The following is a 14,475-nucleotide window of genomic DNA, read 5'->3' as shown; positions in this document are numbered from 1 at the left end:
ATGGTTGAATACTTACTAACGTATTACTCTGCTGTACTGGAGGTTGAAGTTGAAGTTTTTCTGTAATCTTCGTTGCAAGTGTAGCTGCAAGTGTGACTTGGCTCTCAGTGAATGCTTTCAGTAGTGCTGTAAATTGTTCTGCATCCATAATGTACAAAATCGAAATTTAGAAAAGGTTTTAAATCCAAATAATGAGTAGAAATTTTGAAAAACTTTTTCTCGTCGCCAATTGTTGTGACTTTGAATTAGAGTTCATAATAAGCACGCATTTGAATAAACTCTTTTATTGAAAGTAATAATTACAACTGCAAATTGAAAAGGTAAACATTGTTTTTTATCTAATGACAACAGCTGATAATATACAGTATAAAGAATACTACAACTATGTAATATATACTATGTGGCATGAACTTTTAGACAAATTCTAGCGTACTGCTGCGTTGTAAAGCGTACGTGGTTTGGCGCGACTGAAAAATTTCGGGAAAAAAGCATGACATTGATCTAATAAAAGTTTAATAACTTTTTTTCTACATGTCAGATATGTATGCAGGTGGTCTTAAATTAATTCTAAGGTGTTAAGGATAACAAAAACATTAAAAACAAAAAACTGAAAAAAAATTAACCCTCTGAACCCCCTTGAATCCTTTAAATTATTTGAGCAGAGTTGCAAGACTTTTTTCTTTAATAATATCACAAAATTCGAATTTTATTTCTATAATTCTTAAACAAAAAATATAAACCTATAAGCGTTTTCCACTTTTTACAACGTCTTGCAGTGCCTATGTTTTTCCGCAACCCTTTTTTTCTTTGGCAGCTAGGCGTTTAAGTTTCTTCTCTTTAGCGATTCTCTGAGCTTCTGCTAGAGCGTTTTTACGGGTGTATCGGTCAAGATTGTGGTCAAGTCCGCTTTTAGCGAATTTCCCTATATTTCCCTATAGCTATTACCGTAGGTGGCACGGTAAGACCTAGACCCGGGACCGATTTACTTTTTCATTTTGATGTCCCCAGAGGCCAAAAACACCATTCGTTCAAATTTTTATATATGTATATGTATATATATAGACTTATATATATATATATACGTCCGTGAACGCGATAACTTGAGTAATTTTTGTCCGATTTTGATGAAATTTGGTTTGAAGGTGTAAAGCGGGATAAACTTGAATGAGTTCGCGAACCAGCATGATCGGACCATGGGAACGGGGCTTTACGGGGGGTTTTATGGGGTCAAAATTGGTTTTTCTCACTTTTGCCCCTTAAAACGCAAAATTTCCCGATTTCTCTTAAGACCTTTTTAAAGAGCTTAAAAAAACAAATAATTTAGTATATTAAAGTATTTTTGTTCGATTATTAGTAGCGGAGAAAATTTAAAAAATTGTAAATTTAAAATTCCCATGTTATTCTTATGGAGAATATTGTCAAATGTTGTAGTTTGCTTGTTTATGGATATATTTTGATCAAACTTGGCAAATTTATTTATTTTGTACTAAGCTATCAATATTTTACTCAAAAACACACTTTATTAGTTTCCTTGTAGCAGCAAACCTAGGTACTCGTTAAACCTAATGTTATTAAAATATATTTAACTGAAAATCAATTCAGACAAATAGAAATTCGCTTAGTCGGCAGGTTTGCTGCGGCGGGGGTATTTTCTTCCTTTGTTGGTTCCTTTACGAGGATCTGCTTTCTGGAAGGGTGGGGGGGACCTCTTCTGGGGTTGGATACAACATCTTTTGTTACACCGGTAATGTATTATTCCTTTTTGTTGAGTTTGCATTATTTGCTGAAAGACGCGCTAATATGGAAAATGACGAGACGAATTTGCCTATTGTCAAGTCATTTTTAGGGAATGAAAATCTGTGTTAGGCTTCATTAGAAGTAATTTTGATTATAAAGCTACTAGGCCTATGCAAACAGTTTAGATTGATGTAAAAATGTAAGTAACACTTATATAGTTCAGTCAATGAGTCATAGTCCCGCGGGGCAGGGAGTTTTGCTCATTAAAACTTTTACACTGAGAGTTATTTAGAACAGTTTGCTAAAATCCTACTAATATTATAAATGAGAAAGTTTGGATGTATGGATGTATGTTTGTGACAAGTGAACGTGAAAAATACTGGTCGGATTGGGCTGAAATTTGGCATGATGATAGCTCACATTCCCGATTAACATATAGGCATATTCTTATTTCAAAAATCCTTTCGGGCTCTGCCCCAGTGGCTCTGGAGTTTCCCATGTTAACCTTATGAGAAATGGAATTATTGAATCTTAACAGCTGTTTCAATTAAACAAGTTGGTTCTGTTCTATGATGTTCAATAGCATTAAAGTTACAAGGATTACCAACAGGGTGCAGCACTATTATTTCTTTTACATTTATGAAAGCAGCTAATTTGCAACCCAAAAGGTGAGTGAGCGTAGCGAACGAACTTCAACCTGGAGGCGAGTTAGCGTAGCGAACGAGCTAACCTGAAGGCAAGTGAGCGCAGCGAACGAGCTCCAACCTAAAGGTGAGTGAGCGTAGCGAACGAGCTCTAACCTAAAGGTGAGTGAGCCTAGCGAACAAAATTCAACCAGGACGTGATTGAGCCATGCGAACGAGATAATCTTGAAAATTAAGAAGTTAAACGGGGCAAAGCCCGCGGGTTACAGCTAGTATATTATAAAATAGAGGATATAAAAAAAAAACTACATTAAGTGAAAATTAATCATGCCTGATATAATAGGAGTCTCCGAATTCGGTAGTAAATAATAAAATATTGTCCTTAAAAGAAGTCTTGAAAGTTTCAAGTCTTTGAAGGCTTCCTTTTTCTCTTTGTGGTCCTTCCTTTGAACCCTTTGGTACTTAAAGTTTTTTGCCAGTTCTAATGTCATGAGGCGAAACAAAGTACTCGTCACGGTACTCACAGAGAAGTAATATTCTCTGTGCTGTACTGTTATCTTTGCCGATATCTGCAGATGATGCAAAATAGGCAACCTAAACCAAAAAATAATTTTCTTTGCTCCTAAGCAAAATCCTCATTTAAATTTTAACATTATTGTATATACTGGAAAATAGTATGTATTTTTGAAGTGGTTTGATGTGAGGTTTAGTTTGAGTTCCCCAAAGTCGGTAACATGTTTACCCCTTCTTAACTAACTTGCACTTGATGTTTATTGGTTAAGAAATATGATTTTATATAAACTAGTGTACATGTTGCTCGAATTCGAGCAATTGTAAAGTACCTATTACAGGATTTGCAAACCAATAACAATCATACTTAGCTATCAACATTTCAACAAAACCACACCTACCTTCCCTGTAGCAGCAAACCTAAGTACTCATATTAAAATTAACTTAATGTTATTGAAATAGGAAAAAAATGACCATTTTAAGGGAATAGGTAATTAATCTTTGTATTAATTAAGCCAGGTAAATGGAAATTTGCTTAGTCTGAAGGTTTGCTGCGGATACACAATTTTAATAACAGCAAAGATTGAAGAATCTTATTACTTATATCCATGAATTTATCTAACAATTATTTCCTGTAAATTATTATTATAGCAGTTCAAAAATATTGAAACAAACTCGATCAACAAATAATGTTGAAAGAATACCATACTAATGACATTAACATATAGTTTGACAGTTACATTTAATCAATGTTAAATGTTTACATTCGGGCATAGACAAAAATGATACGGGCGAGTGACATATTTGATTAATGTTTATGATCCCTACCGTTCCTGTTCTAATAATCATGCAGTATTGAATATGTTTGAACCAGCTGTGTGGAATTGTGAAATCAAAATTAATTTGACAGTTAGTTCTGCTTGTTTACATTTTTAAATTTTGTAGGTTTGTTCTTTGTTACCATGGATACCATCAATAAATATTTCACTCTTAATTTCTGACAACAGCTGGAGTTTCATGACAAATTTTGTTTCCCATGTTAATCTTATGGATAGATACGAAACTTTAAAGGGCCCCAGGGCCTCACTCTCTAATTATTTCCTTAAAAAGAAAGTTTCCTGCACAACTTCACGTTACGCTCTTTCCAATGACACCAAAAACATGTCAATTGGTTCAGTAGTTTCGGAGGAGTAATTGTCACAAAAAACCTGCTTGCGTATTAAATAAGTATAGATGATTTAAAAAATTGTGCGAATAAAAACAAAAGAAACGATGATTTTGGAGTATCAAGTTAAAGAATGCAACAAAACAAAAACAAGTTGAAGTAAAGAGCTAAAGAGGAATTTATAAAGAAAATATACAGAGAAATGGCCGCTGTATGCCAACAAGCTTTAATGCAAGTACACTTAGACGATTAAAATGCAAGTAGGGGCTACATATATGAGAGGGGCGCTTAATTAATTATTATGTTAATATGTACGAAGCGATACTAGAAAAAAACTTTCAAACAAAATACACGGCGATGCAATAGTTTCTTTTAGAGAGTTTTCATAACTTATTATTGTGCATTTTGACCCGGGCAACGCCGGGTTTCCCTGCTAGTTAGTGATACAAGGAAACATAATTTACTACGCCTTATGGTACTGCTTCCACCTCTCTTAAACTCAATGATATCTTCAGTTTGTGTTATAACCTATTTTTTCGAGCGATATGAATAGGTTAGGTTTAGTACCAGGATAGTCAGTCTGGTGTCGTGGGTTTTATCTGGGTTAAGATAAGTTCCAGGGGTCGAGATAGACTTAAAAATTTTAAATAAAAACTTTTAAAGGTAGCAACTTATTTCAGATTGGCAATCGATGGTAATATTTAAATTTTCTTTAAGTTGCAGAATCCCTTATATTAAATTTCCAAGGTAGATTTTACTCAAATGCTCATTTTAAATCAAACCAATCGAAAATTAGAATAGTCGATTCAGAGTCTGTAGTTTTTCATGTGAGTCAGTTCAATATTCTTATGTTCTTCCAACACTCATCCTTATCGACTTTTCTAAGTGGGAGAGATTTTGATTGAATGATCTCAAAGTAATTTACTGTAGGCCAAAGATTAAGATTTTTTCAAGATTTTTCTTAGGCTGAAGGCCTGAATAAATGGAAAAAGGGCATAGTTGACAAACCAACAAGGAGGCGTTGGTGTCAAAGAGCGAAGGAATGTTAGTTGAGCTTATCGCAAAGAATTGTTTGTTATATATATTTCCTTAGATAAGCAATGTAGAAACCAAGAATTTCAACTCGAGTGCTGTAAAGAAATTAGTATATAAAACTAAGCATAAATAACTTCGAAATATTTAGCAAGCATTAAAATAGGCTTAGTCAACATAGCAAACATTAGTGAGCATACTATCAAGTAATTCACTAGGGCGAAGAATCAAATAACCACCAACAACAAGGCTGGTGTTAGCTGATGAGGCTAGTAGAAGGCGTTTGGCTTCTACTTGGGTGACACTACTAGTACTGCAATTTGTTAGTTGGCGGTATTACCTTAGGATGCTAGACTAGGAAAAGACAATAGCTCGCAACGGAAATATAGGAATGGGCAACAACTAACGTGAAAATGCTTCAGTGTTAGTAAAGTAGTAAAGGATAACTAACTATGAATGGAATAACAACTAACGCGGGAATACGTTAGCGTTATTTGAAATAGTAATGAATAACTAGGAACGGATTAACAACTAAAGTGGGAGTGCGTTAGCGTTACTTAAAATATTAATGGATAACTAGGAATAATGTATTATAACTAGCAAGTGAATATTAGTAAATTAAAACACGCTCTTAAATATTTAAAGTCAATTTAACCATGATATACTGTGGGGGATAAAACATGGCTGCGTTTCAAAACTTGTTGGCCAATAGTGAAGGGATTATCACGGCGACGTAGATTATAGTATCTCGCTTGTCTGTTATGAGCACTTCGCAACTGATACTGGCAACTCTCCTTTAATTTAAACAAAGCTGAAGTCGCTGTTGGTGTTTATCTTTCGTGGCTGGAAGTTCATCCGATTTCCCTGATTCAAGAAGTGGTCCAAATAAAGCGTTTGATGGTTTTAGCTCACGGCAAAAATTTAGTATTGCCGGTGTTTATCCGGTGGACTCGTGGACAGCGGTGATCACTGCAAATTGAAATTCCTCCAGATGTTCATTTTATGTCCTATGGTCTCATTTGACGTATTGTGCCATCATCGTCTTTAAGACACGATTTTCTCGCTCCGTAGGGTTGCCTCGTGGGGAATAAGGGGCTGTGAACTAATGAGATAAGTTCCAAGACTTTGTAAGAGAGGCAAACAGTTTTGATGTATACTGCTTACCATTGTCTGTCAGTAGAATCTCAGGAGCTCCATACCGAAGCAGGACTAAGTCCGTGAATTTCTTAGAGACTTGATGAGTGGTCGCATTTGGTAATGGTGCTAACTCTCGTACAGTATAATAATCCTGACATACTAGCAGAAATCTATTTCCCTTACGTGATCTCGGTAGGCGTCCGATCATATCACTCGTCACCATGTACCACGGGCCTTGTGGTTGTCGAAAATGGATCTTTCCGACAGTCTTCCGTTGTTCCACCTAGTGACGTTGACATAACTCATATTTACGGACATAGTCGTGTACCGAGTTTCGCAACCCGGGCCAATAATACCGTTCGGCCTGTGTTGGATGGTTTTGAAGATACCTAGATGACCTGCACTTGGAGTATCATGTGTTTTAATTTTGGATGGGACGCCATGATGGTCAATGTGAGTCAGAAGGTCGTCAGCCAACTTAAACTTCATGCAAGAGGCAAGTCAGTGCCTTATCCATCATTTGATGCGTTTACTTGTACGGTGAAGGGTTGATTGAAATTAGGACATCTTAGAATAGGCGCCGATGTTAGTTTGTGTTTGAGCTAAACAAACGCGGTGCTTTGAGCCTCGCCCCACTCCCATTTGCTCTTCTTCTTCAAAAGCATAGTTAAGGGAGCTGATTTCCTAGCAAAGTCAGGGACGAATTTCCTATATCAGGAAGCGAGTCCCAGAAAACTTCGTATGTCTTTAATTCTTGCTGGTGTAGGGAAGTTAATTATTGATTGGACCTTATCAGGGTCAGTGCCGATGCCTTGTTCGTCCACTATGTGTCCCAGGTACTTCAGTTGTTGTAGACCAATCTTACATTTTTCGATGTTCATTTGTATTCCTGCATCACGTAAGCGTTGAAAGACTGCTTTCATCAGAGACAGGTGATGCTCAAAATCCTTAGAAATTAGAATCAGGTCATCCAGGTATGCGAATGCATATGGCTCAAACTCAGGACCGATGAACTTGTCTGCACTGACACACACTCAAATCAGTTAAATGGTGCAAACTCGCTTGCATGGCTGTTTCACTCCGACACCGACGGCGATACGTACGGGTAGTACGGCTCTTGCACTTGATGGTGTTCGGTTAGGATTGTTGTATGATTACCAAAAGTATTGGGGTTCTATTGGACCTGATAGGGAGGCTGCTGATATCCGAAGAAACCTTGCTGGGATGGTGGTATTACAGTAGTTTGTTTTTGGGCCGAATCGATAGCAGTGATAATATCTGCTTTCAACTTAAATTTTTTACTGGCAGGCACCTTCTGACACTCTTACTCTGTCTTCATTTTGCTCATTGTCGAACATTTTATAAGCTTTTTCTTTACACCATGTCATCCTCCCTGACCCTTTTCTTTGATGCTCTTCTAGCCACCAATGATGATCCTGGTTGTATGGTTGTTTCCAGTGAAATCTCATCTTCCTCTTCAGTCATGCCTTCATGGACTCCGTCCTCTGAGAGGCTGAACGTGGTCTAGTTTATCAGGTGTTGCATCAAAGTCGGCGTTTCCATTATTCTCAGGAATTCGGGTTTCTACTATATCCACGTTTGGAAATTTACAGGCGATTTTTATTGCATTAAGTCCAGTAAAAAAAGAATAGTATTTATTTTTCTTACCAAATTGCTTTTATTTTCTTCAGAACAACAAATCCAATATTTTATAGTTTGTCCTCTTTTGTTGAGCGAGGTAATGTAAGATCTGGAAGGTTAATTTGCACTGATGTGTTATTTTCTCCGTTATTTAAGAAATGGAGGAGAAAATGAGGAGCTTAAATATTTGCTAAATGCTTTGCAATTACTCCACGATACAAAGATACAAATATAGTTATAATATCTTGACAATATTCAGAAACACTTAATTTATTGAGCTGAACATATTTAAAACCCCCAATACTTTCAATTAAATAAAATTGAATTGAACAAAATCCTTTGTTTTTTTTAAATAGATGAAAAAGATGAGGGACAAAATTATGCCTTGTATTTCACTGACTCAGATAATCTGACCATTAGTCATAATTTATAATAAAATAGTTAAATAGCAAAACCCTTATCCATCCACATGATATCTTTACGATATCAAAAGTTTGTTGACTAATACCCGCACTTTTGTAGACTAATACTTTTATATCTCAGGGATCACATATCCCATATATATTATGGGATATTATATTATTATCCCATATACAATATATTATACAGGGTGTCCATAAAAAACGTTTCAGGACTTTGGGAAATGAATCCCCATACTAAAAGAAAGAAAAAAGTTTATGGGAAGGTATGTCCGAAAATGCATATTAACCCAGATATCCGCCATTTTGTTTTTTATACAAAAATATTTTTATCTGTGATGTTTTTTATTCGACGATTATGAAATTTGGTATACATGTTAACATACACAAGACCTATAATAGAAAAAATAATAAAGTTGTTCCGATTGTAAATTTCAAAATGGCGACCGTTTGAATTTTTCTAACTTAAATAACTCAAAAACTGCTAATTCTATGAAAAAATGTCAAGGATACTTTTTTTTAACATTTTTAATTTCCTATCAAACGATACCAAGATCAAAAAGATCGAACAAAAGATAACTGAAATATAACGTTTTTTGTGTAAAAATAAGGCAAATATTAAGGGTTTCCCGACTAACTCTGCCTTATTTTTACACAAAAAACGTTATATTTCAGTTATCTTTTGTTCGATCTTTTTGATCTTGGTATCGTTTGATAGGAAATTAAAAATGTTAAAAAAAAGTATTCTTGACATTTTTTCATAGAATTAGCAGTTTTTGAGTTATTTAAGTTAGAAAAATTCAAACGGTCGCCATTTTGAAATTTACAATCGGAACAACTTTATTATTTTTTCTATTATAGGTCTTGTGTATGTTAACATGTATACCAAATTTCATAATCGTCGAATAAAAAACATCACAGATAAAAATATTTTTGTATAAAAAACAAAATGGCGGATATCTGGGTTAATATGCATTTTCGGACATACCTTCCCATAAACTTTTTTCTTTCTTTTAGTATGGGGATTCATTTCCCAAAGTCCTGAAACGTTTTTTATGGACACCCTGTATATTATGTGCCATGATAACATTATATCAATTGAAACGCAAAACGTTCTTCTCAAGGTTAAGATAATTTATTTCCTAACATAAAAAGTTGTCCAATTCACCTAGTTTTAGTAGTTTTTGCCTGGTCAGCATGTATTTGGTTTTACATTTTTAACTCTATAACTATTTCTGACAGAAGCTTCCAATTTGGATGGATTAAGAAACCTTAATGGTATAAAAATATATTTATTTATACATAATTTCATAATTATTATTTACATAGAGGAAATAAGGGAACATTGTCTAATGAGGTAGAAAACTGTAAACTAATACATAGAAAAAACCCGCTAAAACTTGTGTCCAATGCGAAGCGTGTCCGCACTTGACTGCTCTCAGAGGAGTTGGCCAGTTGGGCGTACTGCGCACCGCGGAGGTGGGTAGGAATACGGCACCGTCTCATTCAGTAATGTTGAGTAGGCTTCGCAGTATGGACTGCGCATCACGCAGTGCGCTCCGCACAAAATGCAGAGCTAGGAAGGCTCACCTTGACTCCAGTCACCCGTCCCGCAGTTTTGCGACATAGAATCGCTGCGTAATTCGGCAGCTAGGAATATTACTGCACCCGATCCTGTGTATCGATCCAGTGGCGAACTTCGCAGCGGTATTTTAAACGAGGACATAATATCTTTCCCTGTCTTCACTCGTTCATGGCAATGTACCATCATAGTTCACCATTTTAGGATGATTAATCCTAACACATGAACTATTGGTACATGAATAGCTTTGTCATTTAAAACAGTATTTGGAAAATACAGTTATGATATAAGTTTAATTTGTCACTGTATTCTTTAGAGGTATTAACTGTCGTATTAGCTGGTTAAGAATAAAACCCATGTTGAAAATAGCTCATAACGCATTACAAATAAACTCTCAGTAACTCCTTGATCAGCATCGTACGTGTTATTAATTTACCTGTTTTGTGCTTTCAACTAAACTCTTGTCACAGCAAATACCTATTTACTTAAATAAAACTACTTGTTAAAAAAAAAAAAAAAAAAAACACGAGAACATTTAAACGTATTATTTAGGGTATTGTAAATAATGTATCCCGGTCGTGTTGCCCACACACGGTCCACACGGAGTCGGAAGAGTCGGCAGCCCTGTATAAGGACTTTGGTTACCGGTAGTATTTAACAATTGTGAGCTATTGTTATGAGACCACGGCTTTGAAAAACATTCTTACGATGGTAAGAGTGTTGAAAACAAATAGTTGCAAACATAGTGGTGTGGATGTTCTGCACAATCTAGGCAAGTTAAAAATGTATGCATCCAATCTGGTGCCATATTTCCAAGACGGACATAAGTTCAAATTTTGCCGAGTTTGCTGGAACTTGTTCCTATTAATTAGTAAGTAGATACAGACTATGAACTCCCAACGCGCACAATCATGGCGTTTTTAAAATATCCCCGCGAATTGACATGATCACGCAACCACGTTTCCCCTAACAAAGCTCGTCATCTGTTGTACTTGTTATTAACTCGTACAGTCACAGTCAGCTGGTCGATACAATGCGTGTACTGGCCGCCAGGTGCGCTGCGATCCTCTGCTGTGTTGTGGTTCAGTTGTACATAGCTACAGTGTACTGTGTAGTGATGTAGTGTAGACGTAGACCATGTGGAGTGCACTCAGTGAGCAATTAGTGGTGTGTGTGTTGCTAGTTGTTACTCGCTGCTACGCTGTCTACACTATACTCGAGAAAAGAGGTACAGAGCAAAGCAATACAGTAATAATAATATAAACGATTTGGTCAATTTTCCAAAAATTGAAGATTTGTTTTTTTTTTTTCGAAATATCGCCGAACTTATTTAATATTTGTGTATAAACTAAGGCACTTACGTGACCATGGGATTAGTTAAATAGAGCGATTCTCAGCATGTTTGAATATACCGTAGCAAGCAGAACTTAAAATTATATTTAAAAATAACCTAACATAGCAAGGGGAGCAGACCGCTTTCCGATTTCCCTATATTAGCCATTATAGGTTAGGTACACTTATCTCATAATTGACAATAGATACAAACTTCAAATTTTTCATACTTATTTAGTGGACCTTTGTACACATTTTAACCAGAGGATTTTTTTCTATTTACCTTTTTTTCCATTTATGATTTTTTTTCAAAATTTCTAAAAATTTTCCAGAAATTTATCAGTTATGTAATGATAAAAAAAAATTGGTTAGGAATATTAGCATAACCTCTGGTATAAGTGTGGACAACAATGCAATAAATGTATGTGCAAAGTTTCATTACCATATCTACAGTACTTTTTGAGAAAAGTGTACCTAAGTGTTAAAAATTGGTTTTTTCGGAAAACGAGGATGAAAGAAAACGTAAAATGAAATTACCTTTCAGTAATGTCCAGCACAGTAGGAAGGATTGTCTGGATCTTCATTCTCTTCATAGTCATCTTCCAGCTTCTTCCTTTTGAGGTTTCTTTGTTGCCTACATTTCTTTTGGACCTCCTGGATTGCTTTTTCAGCTTTACGGACTCTGCGGGCATCGAGCAGCTTCATCGCGCGCACACAGTTTTCACCGGCATCTAGACCCATTAGCTTAAACATAATACACTTTGCCACATTCCCTTTGTTATATTGTGCAATGGCATCAAACACCCCTAACTGCAATGTTGAGAGTCTAACAAAAACTTTCTTGGGCAGACGGCTCCATATAATATTGTTCACTGACTCGCTCATATTTTGAGTGCCACCGTGAGCACACTTGGCTAGTAAAATAGGATTAGCTAGGTCCTTGAAGATAGGTTTTATTTCATTTAGGATAGCTGGAGGAAGGTGGGTATGTTCAGAGTGCTTGTATGCTTCTTTTCTCTCTTGGGCTACCTGGTATTTACACCAAGAATCCTCTCCCGTAGGGCAAAGTTCGTGCATGGGTTCTTCGTCGGTAGAACCTAAATGGCAGAATTCTGCCCATATGGCTGTTCTCATGGATCTGACTCCTTCAGCTGCATGCCTTCTGATAGCAATGCCATAAAATATTTGAATTTTATCAATGGCATGCCCTGTCAATCTACCCTTACCTCCAATTGTTTTCCCATCGGCGAGGATTTTGTGTGAATTTTTTTTTTTTGAAGTCTCTGAGGCGTTTCCCCATACGCTTTTGGACATGACCCACACATTCCATTTTTTCAATTTGGAAGTCTGGGCCATATGGCTGTTGAGCACACACTGTGTCATAGCCTTTGCAGTCACCGTCACCAAGGTAATATTTATATCGTACGTCATAGTTCATTTTAGACCGTTCAAACATTTTTTTCACGCCCTCTACCTCCATCCCTCCGCTGGTGCCAGAATAATTAGCGATGCACGAGTTGCTGTGTTTATTTTCAAGCCTAGTTTTACACTGGCAGAACTTGGACATTATTTCCACATCCAAAACTTGGCCAGTAGTAATGCTCATAGCTGTAACTACACCATTTAGTGATGAAAACCCGCGCCGCTGCCAAGTTCCATCGAAAGCACAAGCGATGTCTCGGTCTCCATCGTTTTGGCGCACCGCCTTCTCTACTGCTTCCTTCATGGCCTCTACACATACCCTTTTAGTAACAGGCAACAACATCTTATTGTATTTTGCAAATTTTGAAGGTTTTGGTAGGTTCATTACACCTGCAAACAACTCGCCAGTTTCTTGGCCAATCCCTATGCATCGCAGGGCGTAGACGAAACGTACGTTTACATCGTAAACTCTGTTTTCAACATTTTCTAAACCTAACCTAACTTTAGTTAGCTTGCTGTTCCTCTCACTAGATTTTTTTAGACACTGTTGGTTAGTACAGCTTAGATTTAACGTGAAAGCTAGGCCTATTCTTTTTTCAGTGCCAAGACGTAATGGGCTGTGACAATATTTGCAAACCGCCAAATCAGATATTAGTTTTTCAATCACTGCTAGGTCCAATAAATCATACTTCAGTTTATCATTGTTGAACTGATCATATTCAATATTATTAGCTAGTTTTACCTTGGATGTACTTTCTTTTGATGTTATTTCAGAACAACCACTTTCCTCGTTTGAAGATTGAGACACAGGCACAGGGGCTTCTGTAGGTTTAGGCCTATTTCCATCATTTAGATGCCACCCAAAGCTTTTTCTTTTCTTAAACACTTTCCCCGGTCTTGGCATTTTCAACAATATCAAACAAAGTAAGATAAGTCCACAAAACACAATCTTACTTCTAAAATAACCAGCACAACTATTCACTGTTTATATCAAAGCTTTGCTGTTACTTGAAACACTGATATTTATCAAAACATAAACATAACCAAGAATAGTGCACAGACAACAAACAAACCCAACATAACAGCTGACATTCAAGCTGATTTCAATGCCTTACAAATACTGTTCTTCTTTGCTGAAATATAATAATAAGTACTATATGAAAACCAATTGTGTTACTCGAGAAGCTACAGCTCAACACTGTCACTAAGTGTGCAGGGTAATGAATTTCATAAAAAAAAAAACAATAAATCAAATTAAAATAGTTAAGTGTTATATATCATTTGAAAGAGGAAATTTCAAGCTATAATCTGATATCAAAAACACATAAACCTAAAAAAATAGATTTTTAAGTGGTTTGCTCCCCCTTTTAAATGATTAGTATATAACTGTCTCAAACAATATGCATGCCATATTCTGACGTCTTACCTTTTGTTGTGATATGAATTTGTTGTAAAAAAAACTGTTTACATATAGGCATTTACACTATTACTTTTATGTAATAATAATCAACCTTAATTACGGTACCTTTAAATAAGGAATTTTCAAAATAAAAAAAATTTTAGTACTAATACTCCTTAAACGTTGTTAAGCATTGTTTAAATGGAGAATAGTGGTCATGCAATTGGAAAAGAAGACATTTTTCTGTTATTATTTATCCATCCTTAACAAATAAGGTATCATTGAAAACTAATAAAATTTACTAACTTTTCTGTCCTTATGAAATGTTTCGTTATGTTAACGGTTTTCGTGAAATTGGGCATCAAATTTTTTAACGGCTGCCATTTTGAAACGGTTAATGATTTTTTAGTATAACTTTAATCAAAGATAAGCCTTAATAAGATTAATATTTCTGC

The 14,475-nt window shown here is 35.8% G+C and overlaps 1 protein-coding gene across 1 annotated transcript in view; it reads left to right on the top strand.

The window, feature by feature from the left end:
* The first annotated feature begins 10,992 nt into the window (after positions 1-10,992).
* LOC128988127 (uncharacterized) overlaps positions 10,993-14,475 on the top strand; it is a 65,127-nt gene continuing 61,644 nt past the window's right edge. The window contains exon 1 of the mRNA XM_054409346.1: positions 10,993-11,095. Coding sequence (XP_054265321.1) covers positions 11,005-11,095 — 91 coding nt within the window. The 5' untranslated portion in view covers positions 10,993-11,004. The remainder of the gene's footprint in view (positions 11,096-14,475) is intronic.

Source organism: Macrosteles quadrilineatus, unplaced genomic scaffold, assembly GCF_028750875.1.
Source record: "Macrosteles quadrilineatus isolate MER2022 unplaced genomic scaffold, UCM_ALF_1.0 Scaffold_2__2_contigs__length_208266976, whole genome shotgun sequence".
Lineage (NCBI taxonomy): Eukaryota > Metazoa > Arthropoda > Insecta > Hemiptera > Cicadellidae > Macrosteles > Macrosteles quadrilineatus.
Note: the sequence above shows the minus strand (reverse complement) of the source record. Positions and strands in the feature narration are given on the sequence as shown.